Source organism: Eurosta solidaginis, chromosome 4 (genome assembly GCF_040869045.1).
Source record: "Eurosta solidaginis isolate ZX-2024a chromosome 4, ASM4086904v1, whole genome shotgun sequence".
NCBI lineage: Eukaryota > Metazoa > Arthropoda > Insecta > Diptera > Tephritidae > Eurosta > Eurosta solidaginis.
The window spans coordinates 6,884,785-6,907,596 of NC_090322.1; the positions used below are offsets into that span (position 1 = coordinate 6,884,785).

Below are 22,812 nucleotides of genomic sequence, written 5' to 3' on the forward strand. Positions count from 1 at the left end.
ACGCAGGTTTGTTTTAGTTTTTGACTTGTGCTTTGTGGTTACAGATTCCCTCGTTGGTTGCTAATAGCCAATCTTCCTCTTCCTTGCTATGAGCTTTTGTTGATACACAGGACACATTCTGTCCATGGAATCGTGATTTTCGTCCAGTCCCAAATTTAATTCTTTATTTGCCCTGATGCAGTTGATGCATTTATTTAATGCTTCTTTATTGCATACCACATATTTGTGCTCACCCAAGCATTTCGTGCATACTTCTTTTTCTTTGCAGTCACTGGCTTTGTGATTGAAGCCTTTGCATTTGAAACAACATAGTACTTGCACTGCATCATATACTCTGCACCGCTCCCAGCCTACATTGAGCCTTTCTCCGGCTAGTATATTCATAAAAGCTTCAACCTCCACTTCAAGTACGGCATTATAGTAAATTTTCTCATTTTTTTTAACTTCATACTGCTTGACAATTTTTATATCTGTTTCGGATAGACAATTATTCTGACGTTTAATTCTCTGGGTAAGCTCATCATTATCATACTTGAAATTTATACCAGTTACAATAACGGTTGGTTTCACTTTCATAGGAATCTTCACATTGTAGTTATTTCCGAGGCTGTTCTCAATAGCATTTTTTATTTTCTCACGATCATGGTCATTTGCACTCTCTACAATCACTACACCGCTTTGTCTTGCTACTATATTTGTAATTTGTAGCTCCTTTGGATCGACATTCAAGTTTAGATCATTTTTGGTTTTTTCAGCACCTTGCTTTGTATTTGGCTTAACTATTAAGGGAACAACTTTTCTAATCTCTGGCAACGCTTTTGTTACAGCTGCATACGATGCCTTGGCTTCAACATTGCTGTTTCTCTTTATTTCTGTGCATATTTTTTTATTTTCATTACTAATTGTTTCAATCATTTTCTTATTGTCATTTTTATTGCTTTTTAACTCTTCGCATACTTGCTCACTGCTTCGCTTGAACCCTTCTGCTATTTCACGGATTTTGTTTACTTCTTTCACACTTCTTTCGCAAGATTCTTGAGCTTTTTGCATTGCTTTGATTCTTTCACTAAATGCAACTTCCACTGCTTTAAGTACTTGTTTAATCTCTCGCTCATTTTTCTTTAGTGAATTATCAAACTCACTTCTATACTCTGCTAATTGTTGTCCATTCTGCTTTACCACCATTTGCATATCTTTAAGGATGTCATCAACGTTATGTACATACTGCACACAGTCAGTACACATAAACCTAAGCATCTCACATTCTTCAAGTTTGGTGACGCTGTATTGATCCAAGCCTGAGCATTTTGTTGTTAGGTGGTAATATTTACCACACACCCCTTCACACCGAATTTTTGACGCTTCTCCTCGTATATTACTTTTGCATTTGTCACATTTTTTCTCCATTCTTCTTTACACATATACAAAATTTATTATAAAAGTAGTTTACAATGTTTTTGCATCAAATAACTGCAGAACATTTATGTCCGCTAATTGTAGTTGAATTTTAGAGTTTTTATGTATATTTCTCACAAATATTTAGTGCGTATAACTAATTTAAAAAGATTTTAGAATATGCGCATATTTTTCACCGCTTTCTTTCACCGTTTCTTTCACGTATCCTAATATATGTATATAAGAAACTAATTGCGAAATTTAACTCTTTCTAAATTTTCAAAAGTTATTTAAAAAAACAGACACTTTCAATGCTAGCTTAACACGGACTTATTTAAACAAAACACTAAAAGAAGAGTTAGATTATAAATTTAGACATTTTTTTCAAAAAATTAATAATGAACAATGAATTCTAATAAAATTACCCAAGGCGAACATGTTTTCAAATTGTCATCAAGTTGTTAAAAAACCAATTTACACAAGAAGGTGCCGATTTTTTTAAATTTTACATTGCGATTGGCTGAAAGAATAAGCGAAATCAGTGATGCCAAACCCTTTACTAGGTTTTAGGGACATAAACACTCCCTTGAAATGATTCTTACCTCATACTTAAGTTGAGGATTTATGTACGTATGAGAAGGGTTTGAAAAATCACTTGGGTTTACATTCAAACATCTGTTGTTCATTTGCGAAACTATACAATAGCGCCTGAAATGTTAATTTTGATTTTCACACTTCATCCTTCAACACCCAAGGCTCCCGCTTTGACATTTCCTAAAGTTGGCGGCCCTATCCAAAACTAGTCCCTTGGATGAATCACATTGATTATAGCCTATCAACCAAGTTTAAATATCACCTACACGTTACGACTCCTTTTAAAATTGTGAATACGTAGGCACATATATTTACCTGGTGAGGCTTTGTCCTTCGCAAGAACACTCAAGGTGGTGAACCAAAAGCTTTCCCAAGACAGTCGAACTAATGACCGTGTGTGCTACTACCCTAACGTAGAGGACAGTCGAACTAGTCTGAAAACTGAAGCTACGCGGTCATCCATAATGGGCTCTTATATCATAAGGCCGGAAAACAGCAGTTAACATCTTTCAAATTAAAATCGGTCGACTTTCAAAAAAAATATCGTTTTGATTTAACGAAGACTATTGAAATCAATGTTGTGAATACAAACGTCTGCAAACTTTGGTCTAAATTTTAAACATTTTATGCAGGGTCCTTGTAAAATTTTAATTATGTAGATGCGCCGAAGATTATACGATTTTCACCCATTACGCAATGACATCCACTTAGACTGCTTATGATTTCGAGGGCGGAATCCTTGGCCGAATAGTCACTCCCTAACGTTTCAAGGTGTTTCTCTGGTGTAGCTCGGCAGCATAGCGCGACAAAAGCATCCGTTGGAAAGTCTTCGGAGCTACACCTAGAGCTTCTAGGAAAGTGACGTCGACGAAGGTATGAGTTCGAAGTCGCAGTCCTATAGCTTTTGTGCTGGCATATGGTGTGAGGGTCAGGAGGCGTGGTAGCGACTGGTGTTCGGGATTGCTACTGTTCGCACATCGGGAATTGTAGCTCTTAAAAACAGCCGAAAAAACTGGAGGCGCCCTGTGCCACGAGAGTCATGAGTATTAACAGACCATTAATAGCAACCGTAAGTCGCCTTTGTGCGTGACCGCCAAGGAGCCACAAATGATTTAGAGAAATTGTGTTCGCGACGATTATTAGGAGTTAACACTAGGTGAAACTACGCTTTGTACGAGATATACAGACAAAAGTGTGCATATTTTATGTATATCTATTTCTTTTATGAAGACGCAGCAGTACCAATTCCAAATACCGGGGTTAGGTTCGAAGCCTCTCTGGAGTAAGTGAACGAGGGACAATCCCTCCGCAAGGAGCTGCGCCTGAACATTTTTGTACGGTCTGCGAGATCTTGAGGCAAAAACTACGGATCTTTCGAAATGGCAAACACGTTGATTTCCTTAAATACATACAAACAAAACCTTTCGTAAATATTATTTTTTTAAATAGAAAAATCAAGCTTTTTAAAGTAAGAACACCGGCGTACGCCGGCGTGCCGCCAACGCCGCCGGTATATAATAGAACCCACGCCGCCGCCGCCGATAAAGTGATCGGCGTAAACCTCTAGTACATACGAGTGCTGTCCCCGCAATGATATAAAAGCCGTGTTTGGCGACTTTAATGCCAGTGTGAGCAAGGATGATGTTTTTGGCCCCACGGGCGGAAAGTTCAGTCTCCACAATGAAACCTCCCTTAATGGACTAAGGGTTTCCCTACTGTGTGCCTTTATGCGTCCACTGAAGGGCTCTGTGCCATAGAATTCTGCTAAAGCACCCTGCTTGGATAGGTGGTGTGCCTGCTCATTACCTTCATGCCCGGATGCCCGGGAACGCATCATAACATAACAAAAAGATCATTCAGCACTCCAGTGCATTCATCCACTTGCTCAGAAGTAATTGTGGAAGACTGCAAGACACGCCAGGTTACCTGGCAGTCTGATATAGTGAGGATACTCCTTGAGATAAGCCTCTCCATAGACATTCTTTACCGCAGTCCTCTATTGCAGGGATTTCTGCCCGAAAAAATAAACTGTTTATATTGAAATGCAAATCACAATACATATACAAAACTATATGTACACTGAAACTTTTTAAATTGAACAAAAAAAAAAAAAAAATTTTTTTTAATGTTTAAAGCATTTTGATGGTCCCTTTAATGAATAAATTTTGAATTAAAATTTTTCTCAGTGTTACAATGTTTTTCAAAAAATTTTTGTTGCCAATTTGGTAGTGTAAATTTGAATATCATACCGAAGTACCTTGGCTTCAAGTGGAAGTGCTTTTTCCTTGCACTTTCATATGAAATTCAGGCACTTTCATATCAATCAAATTTATATGGAGGATTTTTTTTTATATTCGAAGTGTGAATTTGTACCTGTGCCTATTCTTCAGGGCAAAACAAAAACAAAAGTGCTATAAGTGTATAGGGGTTGAACAGCTTATGATGGACATAGGAAGCGTTCAATGAAAAACGCTATGCCATCTAACATTTTGGTTAGTTTAATTCTGATTAATTCTGAATAGACTTATGTAATTTTTTAATTAAAATTCTCTGCATATTTTTTTAAAAAATTCACCAGACATTTTTTTTTCGCTTTTTAAGATACTCTAAGTGTCTTTTTTTAGTAAATCTCACTTAGCAAAAACATTTTTCGTGCGGAATTTTTTTATTGCTTCTCACTTTTCAAGTACAAGTAAATGAATTATTGTTCAAGCAAATGGATTTGCATAGCCCATCGCAATATTTTTCAGTTATTTAATTATTTCTGAATTCTCATTTAACCAGGGAGGTTCCATGAGAAAGTGAAACTTTGTGTGGGAAAAACTTCTTATAAAACCAGAGCCAAATATTTAAAGTTTTTTTTACATAGCTATAATAAATGAATGTTATGTGTTTAGCCTATCTATTAGAAATAGAAATCCCCAGCTGGTTTTATCAGAATGCTAGAACAAAGATGAAATATTGCATACAATTGTTCCGTGACGATGGAACATCCCACCATTCACTTAATCACAATGGTCATAGTCGCGTACTGGCCATGATGTATTATCTTCTCTGTGGCAAATCGCCAATATTTTTATTAAATTTTTCGTCCTCAGCTTTGTTTTTTTTTTGTTTCTTTAGCCAACCTCGTGCATCAACTTACTAAAACTTTGCGTTCTCATTAGGCCGAAACTCTACGTACAGTGGATGAAGTTTTTTATACTCGGTTCGAATTAGATTTTTGAAACCAAAAGTGTCTATACAAATCAAAAGGCATATAACATTAAAAATTTGAAAATTGAATTATTTGTATTAATTGTTCAAAATAAAGTTGTCTGCATATTTTGTATGCAATTTTTTCATACGCTCTACAATTTTTTGAGATACACTGCGGATAGGGCTCAACTCGCGAAGATGTAACTTTATATGAGTTGTAAATTCATTGACTTAAAATAGGCAAGGAAAGCAAAATATATATTCTGGAATAAAACCTTTTAAATCTGAAACAACCGACCAAAATCCGGTTTTCCCTAGGTTGAAGGTAGGGATGATAATTTTCGGAATCTGAAAGTTCAATGCCGGGATCCCAGGATTGTCCCGTAATTTAGCCTGTATAGATTTCTTTATCGTTTTTGCAACACATTGACGAAATTGCCAAACTCAAGAGATTCAATAGACGACTTCTCAGAATCAAAAAAAAAAAATAATGAGAAGGGTGTTAAAGGCGTTGGTAGATTTTCGAAGTAAAAGGCGTTTGTCGCAATTTTATACACGCATTTCTCGAAAACCTGAACATGTGACATAAAAACTCTTAAAAACCTATAAAAAAAAAATTGTGCCACCGTTTATTTTATATTTTTTTGTCCCCCAGCGTAATGCTCGTTTTGCTCTTAAAAGTGGGATATTAGTGAAACAAGGTTTAAATTTACGAGCCGAACACGTGCGCATCTTGGCCAACAAATATAAGAGTCTTATATCAAATATCAACAGGAATCAGCTGTTCTATCAATCAAACGTCTATAAACTTACATATTGCACTGCCACCTGGCAACTGCCGGTAATGCAGTGTTGGTTCTAATCAAATATTCACAATAGTGCCATAGTACAAATATATTTCTTTGTGTGCTCACAATCGTTTATTTTTAACAAATTATTTTAATAAAATATAGCTTCACAAAAGCACTACGACTAATAATGCCCAAAGCTCGCTAATAGTACGAATCCACATCTTTACAACCAAAACTTCATTTATAGATTTGGATTCCAAATAAGAGCGAAAAAGAGACCTGTACATAAAAACTGCGATTAGAAATAATATATAATATTATATGGGTATTACGATTAGAATGCTCTGCTCAAAAATGCCGCGATTGGAAGTCCAACAACCTCGGCATTTTTGAGACTTAAAATAGATTGGAACTCGGAGATATCCCGGCAACGTCATCCCTAGTTGAAGCATACATTCGTTCCTTCATTTCTTTTTACTTGTTTACATTTTCGCTGTTCCTTTTCGTCGGGAAAATGCAGTACACACTTTTCCGAACTTCTTTTTTGTGTTATTTGTAATATCTTTTATGCTATTTTACTTAATTTTACTACATTCTTGAGAATACAATTTTTTTTTATGAATAGCCACTTTGTTACATTTTGGATATGAATTATGGGAAAATATTCGTATATTTTTTGTCTTAAGTGGCACCCCTCCTTTTTTTCCTCTCTCCATTTCTCGGATTTCTTGTCTCTTCATACAATTTATGCTAAGTGCCAGGTGATTACAAATGTACAAACACCTTAATGTGAACACCACATGCTCACCGCCAACTCCGCTATTATTGACGCCAGAACATGTGAGGATTTTAGAATAACATACATATTTAATAGGTTTATTGCTCTTTATCTCGCTGACTAAGCGCAAAGCATGTGAATGTCAATTTTTAATCGTTTTCTTATGTTGGTTTTTGTTTTGTTTTTTCTCTTCAATGTAATTTTTATTTATTTAATTTTTATTGCTCACTCTCAACATTTAATACCTTAAATGGGTAAGCGTTTAGCGTTTTTACAAATCAAATCGAAAAAAGAAAAAAATAAAAACAGAAACCTGGTTGACCACGTGCTCCGCCAGCCTATTAAATATAAAATATATGTAAGGCGCGGTAACCTCCGAAGAGACCTAAGGCCGAGCTTCTCTTCCAATTTGCATCGTGATCCTCTTGATTTTCCCTACAATTTGGCCGGACGGGACCTACATGTTTTATGCCGACTCCGAACGGCATCTGCAAGGCAGATGAGTTTTCACTGAGAGCTTTTCATGGCAGAAATACACACGGAGCGCTTGCCAAACACTGGCGAGGGGCGACACCGATTAGAAAAATTTTCTTCTAATTGAAAAACCTTATTTCTAAAATTTTGTTTGATGTTGCTTTGCCCGGGGTGTGAACCCAGGGCATACGGTGTGGTAGGCGGAGCACGCTACCATCACACCACGGTGGCCGTCATGACGTAATTTTTCAGATAATGCATGCATGTGGCCTTATCTTATCGGGTTGGCTGAGTATAGAGATATGAGAGAGCCTTTGGCGGTAAATGGCAGCGTTATTGTAGAAAATATGAAATTTTTTTTTGTGTCATGCCCAATTTTTTTGTTTTCCAAATTAACCGTTTTTACTTTTTTTCAGCTTAAACATATTTTCCTTTTACTTTTGAAAAATTTTTAGTTAACATCAATGTTAAATTCGCACGTTTTATAATTTTTGATTTTTAACTTCATTATATGTTAGAATAGTTAAAAAAATATTGTTTGGTTACATATTTAAATTTGTTTCTTTATTTTATTATATTTTAATACATTTTATTTTTAAGTTTTGATGTTTAATTCAGTAATACTTTTATACTATTTGTCTTTGTTTTAATATTCTTTATAAAACACAAACTTTGTGAATTTTTTGCTCAATTGCTTCATTCTACGTATTTCCTTACTATCTTAATTATTACAGAACAGGTTTTTTCAATACTGGTTTCATTATTTTTAACTTATTATTTTTTTAGTAACCAAATATTCAAGGAACGATTTGCTAATCAAAAAATTATTATATTTTTAACTTAATACCATGGAACCATTTTCATAGTTATGTTTTGATTTTAATGGAAAAAGTGCGAGTCAAAACTCATTCTAGGTGAAAGTTTATGGAATCCCGGGGAACCCCATAGCATTGTCATGGCAAATCATGCATCCTTTTTATTTTTCGTACTTTTTTCAAAAAAGTTCACAAATAAAAGTAAAATTGAGACGAACATAAAAGTTAAATCCGAACTCTTATTTTTTAAGGACGGAATAAAAGTCAGGCTAGGTAGAAAATGAAACTTATTTTTACCAATCGATGCTCCTTAATATCTGGATTTGAAACTTGTAGGCCCACTTTAAAATTTTCGTTATTAATACCAGAAATTTGTTATATAAAAACAATAATCCTCACTATAACCATAACCGCCCACTTATGCCACGCCCATGTGCAGAACGACATAAAGAGTAGCTGTCGCGGTTGTTTTGAGCGCTAAGAATTGATAGCCTGCATACTCTAATTGTTTGAGATTGGTTCTGTTTTGTGTGCTTTCCATCAATAAGTACTCCATAGCATAGTATTACGCATAATAATCTTTGTAAATACCAGATTTATCCCCCCGCTCCACGTACACTCCAGTAGTTTTCAACATGCATGAAGTGCCTGCGAGGCCTTCTTCACTCCCTTGTTGTTATAGCGATAAGGACATTCCCCAATCCGGTACGTTCCGGTAACAAGCACCATAAAGGTACTTGCCCGATCATCTCGGCAGCGATTTAGAATGACCACATGAAACCTTACCCACGTTGTGCTTCCGCGGCAACTACAATTAACTGTGCGGTTGGCATCGGATTGCTACACCTTCAGTATAGTCTTATCATCAAATTTTGCATACTTCTAGGCGCAGCTCTTATACTTCAGAATTTTTGAAATTTTTTTGACAATTGGGATTTGCAAGCCTTTGCTTAAAAAAATGCACAATCAGTAAATAAACCAAAGACAGAAAAATATGAGAAATCATTTTTTATTTCACCCTAATTAAAAACGAAAACTTGTTTTACATTACAAGATTCTTTTCCCATCACCACACCAAACATGCCCACAAAGTATCTAATAAGGTTTATAAGTCTAAAAAGAACTCGGTCAACCCTCATTTTAAAAGTTACACATACACTACATTTTTGCTTCATTATCTACTAACCTAATTTTTTGTTGTTTTACATTTTTCAATTTTTCTATTTGAAACTTGTTGCTAAAAATATTCTAAAATATGTAAATGCTATCTCCTCTCGCCAAACAAAAGAAATCTCATAAAAATATACTCCACGCAGCCAAATACATAAAAATAGCAGCAGTCTTTTATTTCTCGCTCATTAACCACCTTTTTTGTTTCACTATCGGTAGTTTTGTTTGTCTTCTTTTAATTTTTTCGTTTTATGGCGCGCACATGGCTGCCAAAGCCACCCAGCACAGCATAGCCAACACCACTGACCAGCCCATAAAAATCAACGCATTGTTTGTCGAGTAAATGAGAAGAAAAAAGAAAAAGATTGAAAAGAAAAATATGAAAAATAAACACAAAATATGAAAAAAAAGAGAGCGCAAAGACGGCTAAATAGTATGCCGGTATTTGATTGTATTGGTTGGCTACGAAAAACAGTAAAAAAAAAAACGAAAACAGAAAATCTGGTGGTGGCGCAGCAAATGTAAATAAAGCGTCATTGCTTAGTGCCACCTGCGGGCAATCATATGATTTAATATGAAAAAAGAAAAAAAAAAAATAGACGAGAAAAACATGAGTTTGTATTTCGTTTTCGTGTTTTTTTTCCACATGATTTCTTTGATTACTGGTAAAATATTAAAAACTTTGGTAGTGGCGGCAAGAAAAGTTGATAAATTTCTTATTATTATTTAAATGATATGCTGTCCTTCAAAAACGATGTAAATGCTTGTAATTCTCAACTTTTTAAGCCGGAGTCATTGGTGCCGTATGTCGTATCGCTGTATCCGTATACCTAACGTAATCAGCTGTTTATCGTTACGACGGTAAACCAAAACCCAATTGGTTGGCTACGATACGGTTACGACCTTAGCGGCACCAATAATCGATTGCATTGATTCTCATAAGGTTGGTCGAATCAGCTGTTAAAGGTTACCGATACGGTTACCGATAAAGCACCAATGTCTCCAGCTTAAAGCCGGAGTCATTGGTGCCGTATGTCGTATCGCTGTATCCGTATCCCTAACGTAATCAGCTGTTTATCGTTACGACGGTAAACCAAAACCCAATTGGTTGGCTACGATACGGTTACGACCTTAGCGGCACCAATAATCGATTGCATTGATTTTCATAAGTTTGGTCGAATCAGCTGTTAAAAGGTTACCGATACGGTTACTGATAAAGCACCAATGTCTCCAGCTTAAATCAAATAAAAATATGTCGTAACGATAAACAGCTGATTACGTTAGGGATACGACTACAGCGATACGACAAACGGCACCAATAGTTACGTTCCATTGAGACTTGAGCGAGATACGGATAGAAATTTAACATGCAAATGCAACAACAACGTTGTGATCCTGATATTTATCTGGTTCAATTTCTGATCCGTATAGCAGTTCTGTTCGTTTCGTTTTCTGTAGTCGATTTTTTTACAGCTAACCACTTTTGAGTTGGTAGCACTCATGGCTCAACTATATGGTTGGCTCATCTCTACAGCAATAACATACCTTTGTTCACATTGCCAAAATTAGCGTGTTGGTGTTGGACGAATGGAATGGAATGAAAACATAAAACTTAGCAGCATTTGTAAGTAGTAAGAAAATGTTGTAAATTTGTTGGTTTCTTTTTAAGTTTGCCATCTCTTTCTGACAATCCCTACTCCAGTGAAATGAAAAAAATAAAATCAGCTGGTGAGATGAGCCAACCATATAGTTGAGCCATTGTAGCACTGAACTAAATACGTGTACATTTGTGTATATATAAAAGATCTCGCCATATTTAAAAGCAAAAACACTGAAAGAGTAAACAACTTGAAGATGATGTAAGGAAAATAAATAGTTTGCTTACGTGTGAAACTATTTAAATGTTAATAATTCTATCAGTATCTTAAAATTTTGTGTACGTTTCTTCTTATTTTCTACAAAACAGATGTTTTATATTAGTGCTGCCAGTTCTCATAAATTTGATCCAGATCGTTCCAATGAGATTTGAGCCAGAACCAGAGCTCGATAAACCAATGGAACGGCCCTAATGACTCCAGCTAAAAACCAATTGGTTGGCTACGATACGGTTACGACCTTAGCGGCACCAATAATCGATTGCATTGATTCTCATAAGGTTGGTCGAATCAGCTGTTAAAAGTTTACCGATACGGTTACCGATAAAGCACCAATGTCTGCAGCTTAAAGTGCATATGTGTATACATTAGGGAGGAGTGAATTTATTTTTTTTCGAAATCGCTTTTGGTTATTTATTTATGTTCAGAGGTGCCCCAACGCAACTAAACTTTGAAAAAGACGGTTGGTACAAATATCTGCACGCGTATTTGCAATGTTGCTACGATGCTTGCTGAGCGACTATCAAACGAAAGTGAACAATAATAGTTGTCTTTTTTTTACATGTATACTAGGGTGGAGTAATACCCTATGGATTTTTTTTTTGTAATGGCCTAGCAATGAAAAGTTGTTTTTATAAGAGTTAACCAAAACCACCAAATATTTTTTTCGTAGGATGGCGTTTTGAGGTGCCTCAGCCCAAGAAGTTGAGCAAAATACTCGCAATTTTACAAAGCTCATTATTTAGGTACATATTTATTTTATTTCTTTTTTTATGAATATACATAACTTTTGTAAAATTACATATTATAACTAAAAACGACAAATTTTAAATGGTTTTTTGTTGATAATAGTATGTTTCTAATCAAGTGTATAAGTAAGAGTTGTAGAGGCACATAGTAGGCCATGAAAATCAGTAGACTTTGAAATCAATGTGCACAATAACAAAAAGCGAAAGTGAATCAATGACAACAACAAATTTGTACCAACCGTCTTTTTCAAAGTTTAGTTGCGTTGGGGCACCTCTGAACATAAATAAATAACCAAAAGCGATTTCGAAAAAAAATAAATTCACTCCTCCCTAATGTATACACATATGCACTTTAAGCTGCAGACATTGGTGCTTTATCGGTAACCGTATCGCTAACCTTATAACAGCTTATTCGACCAACCTTATGCGAATCAATGCAATCGATTATTGGTCCCGCTAACGTCGTATCCGTATCGTAGCCAACCCATTGGTTTTTGGTTTGCCGTCGTAACGATAAACAGCTGATTGCGTTAGGGATACGACTACAGCGATACGACATACGGCACCAATGACTCCCGCTTTAATCTTATAGCGTTTTCTTTTCTGGCTATAGTGTTACGCTTTTTGTACGCCGTGCAAGGGGTTGTCGTTCTATTCTAAAAAACAGGCAACGCCTTTACGGGGTATTTCGTTCTTTTGTGAAAATTGTTGCCTGCTCGCAACGCAAAAGCGTTACACTTTTACCCTGTATAAAATGGCGGCGTGGCAGTGCAACTCTGTGAAACTCTCAATTCGCTCTTGAGTTCCACATATACTCTGTTAGTATGAGTGCACAAATCACCGTTTACTTCTTCAGATCGCAAAAACTCATTATTCATGCTATCGAAGTCGTTTAAATAATCTGGGCTTTGATACAGAGTTGGTGGCATTGTTGAAAGACTTTGAAGATGAATAAACCTTCATTAGTGTCACCACGAAAACTTTACGATTTCGCATTCATGTAAACATACATTTTTGTTTGATGTTTTTATTGTCTCCTCAGGCCCAGGCAAAAAGTCATTATCAATATTCGTTGCTTTTGAAATTCGGCTTAAAATTTGCACATGGAACAACTAAAGACTCTCCTGAATTAAAAAAAAATGTCTTAGTACCTCTAAATCGCGGGCCCCCTGAGAAACACATTTTTGTTTGATGTTTTTATTGTCTCCTCAGGTCCAGGCAAAAAATCATTATCAATATTCGTTGCTTTTGAAATTCGGCTTAAAATTTGCACATGGAACAACTAAAGACTCTCCTGAATTAAAAAAAATTTCTAAGTACCTCTAAATCGTGGGCCCCCCGAGAAACCCCGGCCCGCCGAAGACTTCATACCTTTCATGAATGGGGCTGAACAATAATCTTATCCCGTTCGTAATCTCCAAATAATCGGATGTATAAGATAAGAAATATATAGTGAACAGATGTACATGCCTAAACGATTTTTAAGATAAATATAAAATAAAAAATGGCAAAAAACCCCCTTATCTGGACGATCGGTATGGGATATATGTTATATATAGCTCCGATAGAAATGATTTTTACAGGAAATCTTCTATGATATATTAGAATATATCACCAAGTTTCACGTTTTTATATTCGAAACTAAGGGAGAAATTGCCAAAAATCTTTCTATCTGAACGATCGGTTGTATGGGATATATACTATATATAGCTATGATCAAAGTGATTTTTTCAGAAAATGTTCTATGATATATTAAAATATATATCGCCAAGTTTCACGTTTATACTTCCTAAATTAAGGGGGAAATGGCCAAAAATCTTTCTATCTGAATGATCGTTTGTATGGGATATATATTATATTGTAACGAAATTGCTTGCAAATCCTCTTATTTGCAATCCTCTGCTAAGTTCGAATCACTAAACTGTTGAATAAATAACTCCAATATTGAATGATGGAAAAATGGCCTTTATTAAAGTACTTCACAATAGCACTTATACTTTGCTACTCGCTGGCTTAATAACCAAACTGATTGATAGCTCAACTCAAACTGAATTACTTTTTACTCGCTTGTGCCGCTTTTATAGTTTACGCTGCATACATCTAGGCTCTTCTATTTCCAGAACTTACCAACTATTTCGAGTGTTTATAGTTCTCATATAGTTTCTACTTGTTTACAATTTTCTACTTTTCAGCGTCTCTCAGATGTATGTGAGTTTGTAGTTTACAGTCTCTCACACACACATAGGCGTATAAGTAAATGCATCTGTGTGTGACATATCTCGGCTGCCTTATATATGTGTATACATGATTTGATTATTGACGCAAACACCGCTTAGCATGGCCTTAGCATCGCCTTAGTGATGGTATAGCTTAGTGATGCTAATATCTGTGACAATATATAGCTCCGATCGAAATGATTTTTTAATGAAATCTTTTATGATACATTAGAATAAATATCACCAAGTTTAACGTTTTTATATTGGAAATTAAGGGAGAAATTGCCAAAAATCTTTCTATCTGAACGATCGGTTGTATGGGATATATAATATATATAGCTCCGATCAAAGTGATTTTTTCTGGATATCTTCTAAGATATCGAGCCTTAACCGCCGAATTGGTGTAAGGGACAAAATATCGATTTTTTTTTTATTATCGAAGTCGATAGTGTTTGTCCTGATCTGTCATCTCCGAAAATTTCATAGTTCTATGTTTTACCGTTATAAAGTTATAGCAGAAACAATTTTGGTGTAAATGCGCAATACACTATGTTTATATTTTTCCATGACCGCACATTGTTACTTACGTCAAAAATATCTAGTGTGCTTTGTTGCTTGCAGCAAAAAATATTTAATTCTAATAAACTAAAAGCGCTTCACGGAGATAAGTTATATATAAAATAACATAATAAATAGTTCTTTGTGCGAATAATGGAAGCTTTTGAACCAGAGGTAATTATTTTGGCTGCAAGCAATAGCAAAAATTATACCTTTCTATTTAGGGCTTAGTAATAAATGAGTTTATCGTTGTTTTCTTTAGTTTGCAAAGATACATGCTCGTCCCGTATAGTGAAAGTGAGTCCAATATTTCCATTGATGATGAAACGTGTGTTGGTAATAGGGGCTTTAAAAAGTCAAAAGTTATCCGAAAAAAACCGCAAAACAAGAGTCGGAAATCCACTGGCGTTAAACCGAACCCCTGTTTGAATAAAAATTGTGGAAACTCATGTGCGGACAAATTTACGGAATCAGATCGTGTGGCAATAAACGAGCACTTCTGGGGTATGAGGAATAAAATAAGGCAGCGGGACTGGATACTTTCATGTACGACACGTAAGTGTATTAAAAGAAGAAAATCCGAAAGTACTAAAAGGAAGTGGAGTTTTGAGTACACAATAAGTTTTAATAATATAAAAGCAAAAGTATGCCAAAAGTTTTTGCTTCACACTCTCAATGTATCTCAAAACATGCTAATATATACTAGAAATAATGCACAGTGTCTACAAACAACCAATAAAGCTAACAAAAAATTAAAACCACACAATAAGTCTGATGAAAATAAAGCAGCACTTTGAAATCTTTTATTACACAGTTGCCTGCTGTACCTTCACATTACTGTCGTAATAAAAGCAGTAAACTTTATTTACCATCAGAATTCCAAAAAATATCAACTCTGTATAAGTATTATTTAAGTCACATTAATAAGGAATCATCTAAGTTATCTTTAAGAGTGTTTAGAAAAATTTTTAATACCGACTTTCACATTGGCTTCCATATGCCCAAAAAAGATAAATGTGCTTTATGTGAAAAATTTAAGAACTCGGACAGTGAAACTCAGATTCTTTTAAGGCAAACTGAAGAATTTCAAAAGCACCTTAAGGATAAAGAAACGTCAAAACAAGTATTTTTAAATGACCAAAAGCAAGGTCGAACAAATTCTTCATTCTTATGTGCGAGCTTTGATTTACAAAAGGTTCTTAATACGCCCTATTCAAAAAGTGTAAATTTGTTTTACTCGAGGAAATACGCCTACTACAATGAAAGCATTTATGAAAGTGTTACAAGTAATGGTTATTGCTTTTTGTGGGGCGAAAAGGACGGAAAACGGGGATGTAATGAGATATGCACAGTAATTTTTAAGTACTTAAAACTCCTTGATAAAAAAGGACCGTATACCTTTATTAGCCTTAACTGTGACAGTTGTGCAGGACAAAATTGAAACAGAGCCATGCTTGCTATGTTCGCTTTTTTTTTAAATCCTGTACAAATATAAAAACCCTAAAAATAATCTTTCTGTTACCCGGCCATACCATAATGCCAGTCGACTCTATTCATAGTACGATAGAGTCATTTACGCGCCAAAGAAATATTTGGCCTCCCAGCGAATGGTATACCGTTATTTCCAATGCGAGAACTAACCCAAAAAATTACGAGTGTATAATAATGGAATATTCCGATTTCAAAGACTGGAAAAACTTTGCGCGTACTATGTTCCCTACCTCAACCAAAATAGAATTTAACTCTCTTCGATCTGCTATGTTCCAAAAGGATTCCTCTCTTATGACTTTAAAGCATGGATACTGCAATAACTCACAGATAAAAGAATACAATCTAGCTACAATGCGTCAATCTAATCGCAATATTTCCATTAGAAACGAAGGACCCCTTTCTCTGTATGATAAGCCCTTGAAAATTTCTTTAAAAAAGTTTAATGATTTAAAAAAACTGCGAAAAAGGCGCTATACCAAAACAGTTTCACAATGAGTTTTTAAATCAGCAACAAAGCGCAACAATTACAGATGAGTTACCTGAAACTGACGAGGAAGATACATTTTAGGTTTAAATAACAAATAATAAGTTAATTTGTGAATTTCGGATTTTTGGTTTAATTTTGGCTAGCAATTGTTATTTACGGTCCCTGATATGCTTAAATTACGTTTAATGAACTATTAATTAATTTTATAAAATATACTGTAACGTTCTATGAATGAAATAAAAGTTTATATGTGAAAAAACTTTATGATTATTTTTATGTAAGTAACATAACATTTCAGCAGCAGGTGCCAGCGAAATTGATGTAAGGAACAAAAAACACAACTACGACTTATTTTAGCTACTGAAATTGATTGCGTTATGTACTTAGAGCACAACTAGGGCCGTGTACAAAATTTAGTTCAAATTCTTTGCTTATTAACAGAGATAATTAAAAAAAACCTCCCCCTGTATAATTTGTTATTTGTCCCTTACACCAATTTGGCGGTAAAGGCTCGATATATTAGAATATATATCACCGAGTTTCACGTTTATACTATCTAAATTGCGGCAGGAATGACCAAAATCGTCTTATCTGAACGATCGGTTGTATGGAAGATATATGTTATAGTGGTCCGATCCTACCGGATCCGACAAATGTCTAATATAATACAAAAATACATCCTTGTGCCAAATTTCATTGAGATATCTCAAAATTTGAGGGACTAGTTTGCGTTCAAACAGACAGACGGACGGACAGACGGACATGGCTATATCATCTCAGTTCGTCGCCCTGATCAATTCGGTATACTTAATGGTGAGTCTATCTTCTATATTTCTCAACGTTACAAACATCGGACCAAAGTTAATATACCATTTCATGTTCATGAAAGGTATAAAAATGTACATACAGAAAATAATTACCTCAATAATATTATAATATATTTATATTTTTTCTTTCAGGTGGTGGTCGTGATCTACAAACCGCAGTCACATACGCTAAAAACAGCGTACATAAAGGAAATAGTGCTACTAGTAGCAACAACAACAATACAATTAGCAATAATAATAATAATTCGCTATTAACATCTAATCAAATTCGTGTAAATAACGCTACAATAACAAAACCAACGACTGGCAGTATTTCATTGTTAAATAACAACAATATGCCGAAAAAAAGTACAACGCCGGCAGGTAAGAAATCAAAAAACAAATATTTAAACTTTTTCAAATTTTTAAATTAAATTGAGAAATAGCATGCAATAAATTAAATCATTATTACTTGTTAGAGTGTTCACAGTTTAGCGGTGCATTTACAAATGCTAACTATTTTATAAAGAATTGAGAAAATTTTGTTAATCTAAACCAATCAAAAACAAATTATTAAAAAATATAAAAAGTGAAATTTTAAAATAAATAAGGAAATACAAAAATATCAAAATTGGAATAAAGAAATAATATACAAACCAGTAATTTAAATTTATTTTTTTTAGTTAACCAATTATTTAACATTATAGTTAACAACAAAACAAAAAGAAAAAATTAAAAAAATTATAAACATAGAAAAACTAATATCAAAATATACCAAAAAAATTTGAAATTCTGAAGAAGAAAAAACTAATCGAAACCGGTATTAATACACTTTGAAAGAAAAAGAAGCCTTTCAAATCTTTTTTACGTAAAAATGTGTGTGGCCCTTTAAAGATTTCCTTAATTTTTTTCGGACTCGGTCCCTACGATAAGTTTACCAAATTTTGTGATGAAGACTTGATTTATGACCAATAATATGGCTAAATGCATTTCTTTTTTCGCCCTATTGTTACGATATATGGAAGTCTATATTTACTTCGATTCATTTATGCCATTACAACCTACCGTAATGTCAACAAAGTTAACATACTCTGTGCTTTGCTCAGCTGAGTATACAAATACGATAACGAAAACTCTAAAAGAACAAAAAATTTCTCAAAAAAACTATAAATACAAAAAAAGCTAAATAAAAAACAGAACTGTCAACAAAAATCCAAAAAAGTAAAAAGCAAAAAATAAAAAGCGAAAGAGATTGCAAAAATTTTCAAAATTAATAATTGCATAAAAAGTAAAAAAATTTACATAAGACAAACCAGAATAAAAACCACCGTAAAATTTAAAAGAATAGAAAACATTTAAAATTCTTAAGCAAAGTACATACTAAGTATTGGAAGGAATACACAATTTAAAAAATAAAAAACAACAAATTAATAGAAAAAAAAGAAATTAAAAATTGAAGTGTTAAAAAAATTAATATTGGAGGAAATAAAAATTTATAATTATTAAAAAAGGATCAAACAATATAGATGGAACACCAAAATAATAAGGAATAGCAATATTTGAAAGATTAAACAATTGAAATGAAAAAAAAAATGGAAAAAATTAAATAAAATTTAAAAGTAGAATAAAATTAAAAGGAATACCTACAGATAAGAGGAATAAAATATAAAAGAAAAAAGAAAGAAAACTAATAAAAAACATTAAAATAAACCAAAAAGAAAATAAAAAAGAATAAAAAGAAAATAAAGAACAAAAATAAAAAAGCATAATAATAAATAAAAAAAGGAAAAGAATATAGGGATTGAAAGCAATGCAAAAATTGAAAGGCTAAATAAAATAAAATTAAAAATTTAAGAGTTTTATTCTTAAAATAAATAAAAAGAAGACAAAAGAAATAAAAAAAGAAAATAATAAATAAAAAAAGAAAAAAATTAATTTAAAAAATTAAAAAAAATAAAAGAAAAAAAAAATAAAAAAAGAAGAAATAAATAAAAAAAGAAGAAATAAATAAAAAAAGAAAAAAAAATAAAATAAAAAATTAAGAAAAAAAATTAAATATAAAAAAACATTAAAATTGAAGATGCATACTACATGAAAATTAAATTAAAAAATTCCAAATTGTAAAGAGTTAATAATTCAGAAATATAAAAAAATTAGGCAATTAAAATGATTTTAAAGAAAATAAAAAAATCAATTTTAAAAGAAAATAAAAAATTGAAGCGAGCAACAAATTGAAAGGAGTAAAAAAAACATAAAAAAGAATTACAAGAGACAAAAATTTAGGTATGAAGCTCTGTAAATTTTCATCACGGAACTGTGAACGCTTTTCTCCTTTTACTAGTGTAAATTGTAATTGTTTTGTCTTATTTTTTTTGTTTCTCTTACACGCCTGCAATCAATTTACTTAATAATCAACCGAAAAACTAATCAACTATTAAATTACGTAATCATAAATAATCTAATCTTCAACTAATATCATGAATTTGCTCAAACTATTATTAACCCATCAAACAACTTACGAAATAAAATTTCAATGAATTAAGCTATCGGAATGTCCACTTATCCGAGCAGTTCTGCGGCCGCTGCAGGCTATGCCGGTTTACCTTCATTGCCATTTAGTGCGAGCCAACTTATGAACATGGCTGCTCTTGTATCAGGTGGATCTGGTGGCGCTACTGGCATTGGTGGCACTGGCGCCGGTGGCCTTCTAGGTGCGGGTAGCTTGAGCGCTTTGCTGGCAGCTGGTGCAAGGCTTGGTGGGGCTGGTAGCCTCACCACATTACCCAGCAGTATGCTAACCACCAAAGCAGCGGCTACCGGTGTTGGTGCTGTTGGCGTAGGCGCTAGTATGCTCGGAGGTGCAGGCAATTACTATCAAGCAAGTCCAAATCTCAATATGGCAGCGTCTTTATTGGCGCAGAGTAAGTCGAGTAATGTTGGTAACAAACAACGTTTTTCTTCTTCTTCAATTCGTTCTAGTTAAGCTGTGACTACGCATAGACATGTAGAATAATTGATAATATAAAAAAAAAACATATTTTTGAAATTTTAGAAATACTCGTATTGTAATAGCATTTTATGTGCTTTTTTTTTTAATTAGTTAAATACTTGCTGTCTCAATAATTGATTGGAAACACATTTTTTAATTGCTAATTGGGCAATCAAAATTAAAATTTGTACGATTTGGAGCCAGATTTTCATTTTTAAGTTCTGAACACTCAGTGAATTGAAAATATTCCAAACATGTTCCATGTCACGTCTCTCAGTACACTTTACCAACATTTACTCACCACTTACACTGCCGACAAGACAAAACCTTAAATATAACAAAAAAAAACATTTAAAAATCTAACGGAACTCACTTTTGCTTTTAATTTTAAGCAGTCTATTCGAAAACAGCAACATACTTGAAGGCATGAAATTCAAAATCTTGTCCTAGTCCTTCGAGTTGCCTAAAGGTATGCAATGATTTCTAGAAATGTGTATGCTACGTCAAAGTGTCGCTGATTTCGATAACACAATGGACCATTTTCCAAATTAATTAAATAAAAAATATTTTTTTTAAATTTAAATTTATACTTTTTTATGTACAATTTTCTTTGGTTATTATTTGTGCTTTATAATAGTACTATATGCATTTAAGAGCAATTATATAGCTATTCACTAAATTATTATATTTTCATCCTCGCACTATCTTTCACCAAATTTCGTACTTGCTTTCTCTTTTCTTCATTTATGTAGTGAGCATGGGCCTTGGTCTTGAGTCGGCGACCCCAACTGCATCTCGCGCCATAAGTAGCGGTGTGGCTGCGCCTAGCGCTGCTGCTGCGACGCCTCTGCCCAAAACAAATGCTTTAATAATGCAAAAAATTCAATCTTTGGTCGCGGCTAATCCTTCATTTCTCACCAGCGGTATACCGAATCAATTGTTGGCGCAGCTCTTCATGCAGCCAATGAAGGTAAGGTTAACAAAGTAAAATAAAAAAATATAGTTGTAAAACTTGTATTTGTATATACAGATGACACCTACAACGGTAACAGCAGCGCAACCTGAAGAGGAGGAAGTTGACTATGAGGAAATAGGTGTTGCTGAGACCTATGCTGAATACTGGCCAGCTAAATGTAAGTGAAGCGCAAGTGTACAGCAAACGCTAATTATACTTTCTGCTTTTCAGTGAAATTGGGCAAGAAGCATCCCGATCCAGTAGTGGAAACCGCTTCACTCTCTTCCGTTGAACCATGTGATGTTTACTATAAGCTTTCCATTCCAAGCGAAACCGTAAATAGCGGCTATTTGAGCGCATTGCAATTAGAGTCAATCACATATGCCTCACAGGCGCATGATCATATGCTGCCGGATGGCACACGCGCGGGATTTTTAATTGGTATGTACGCTGTATAGCTGGCATATTTGACAAAGTGAGAATTATCTGATAACTGTATACTAACTTGAATATCGCTTTGTTAATTCTCTTCAGGCGATGGCGCTGGTGTTGGTAAAGGTCGCACCATTGCCGGTATAATCTATGAGAACTATTTGAAAGGTCGCAAAAGAGCACTATGGATCTCAGTGTCAAATGATTTGAAATATGATGCGGAACGCGATCTACTGGATATTGGCGCAAGCAAAATTAGGGTATATGCGCTGAATAAGGTTTGTAAATTACAATTTGAAACAGTATTCGAAACGTTAACGGCTGCTTCTTTACGCTTATCCCACTTTCAGTTCAAGTACGCCAAAATTTCATCGGATGTAAATAACAATGTGAAGCGTGGCGTTATCTTTAGCACATATTCCGCTTTGATAGGCGAATCAAACAGCAAGACTGGCAAATATAAATCACGTTTAAAACAGCTGCTACAGTGGTGTGGTGAAGATTTTGATGGACTCATAATTTTCGATGAGTGTCATAAGGCTAAGAATTTGTGCCCAGTTGGTTCAGGCAAGCCCACCAAAACAGGCCAAACAGTTTTGGAGTTGCAAAATAAATTGCCAAGAGCGCGCGTCGTTTATGCATCAGCCACAGGTGCTTCCGAGCCCAAAAATATGGCCTATATGGTGCGCTTGGGTTTGTGGGGGCAGGGCACAGCATTTCCGAGCTTCAATGATTTCATTATTGCGGTGGAGAAGCGGTAAGCAGGACGCTAGTATTTTTTTTTTTTCAATTTATTTCAAATTTTCTATCTCCTTTAGTGGTGTTGGTGCTATGGAAATTGTTGCTATGGATATGAAATTGCGTGGCATGTATATTGCGCGTCAGCTGAGTTTTCATGGTGTAACATTTAAAATCGATGAGGTCGCGTTGTCAAAGGAGTTTCGCAAGATTTACGATCAATCCGTGGAGCTGGTGAGCACAACGATTTACTATTTCTTTATTGCAAGCATTTAACCAAAAATTATATTTTTCTGCAAACA

At 34.3% G+C, this 22,812-nt stretch overlaps 2 protein-coding genes across 2 annotated transcripts in view; both read left to right on the top strand.

Moving 5' to 3' along the window:
* Positions 1-22,812, top strand: part of sno (strawberry notch) — a 69,776-nt gene that overhangs the window by 42,177 nt on the left and 4,787 nt on the right. Inside the window, exons 3-9 of the mRNA XM_067779890.1 lie at positions 17,550-17,780; positions 21,138-21,355; positions 21,416-21,518; positions 21,572-21,781; positions 21,875-22,050; positions 22,123-22,529; positions 22,591-22,744. Coding sequence (XP_067635991.1) covers positions 17,550-17,780; positions 21,138-21,355; positions 21,416-21,518; positions 21,572-21,781; positions 21,875-22,050; positions 22,123-22,529; positions 22,591-22,744 — 1,499 coding nt within the window. The remainder of the gene's footprint in view (positions 1-17,549; positions 17,781-21,137; positions 21,356-21,415; positions 21,519-21,571; positions 21,782-21,874; positions 22,051-22,122; positions 22,530-22,590; positions 22,745-22,812) is intronic.
* Positions 19,420-21,088, top strand: LOC137248911 (uncharacterized PE-PGRS family protein PE_PGRS24-like). The gene has a single exon (XM_067779891.1). The coding sequence runs from the start codon at positions 19,948-19,950 to the stop codon at positions 20,377-20,379; it is 432 nt and encodes a 143-aa protein (XP_067635992.1). The 5' UTR covers positions 19,420-19,947; the 3' UTR covers positions 20,380-21,088.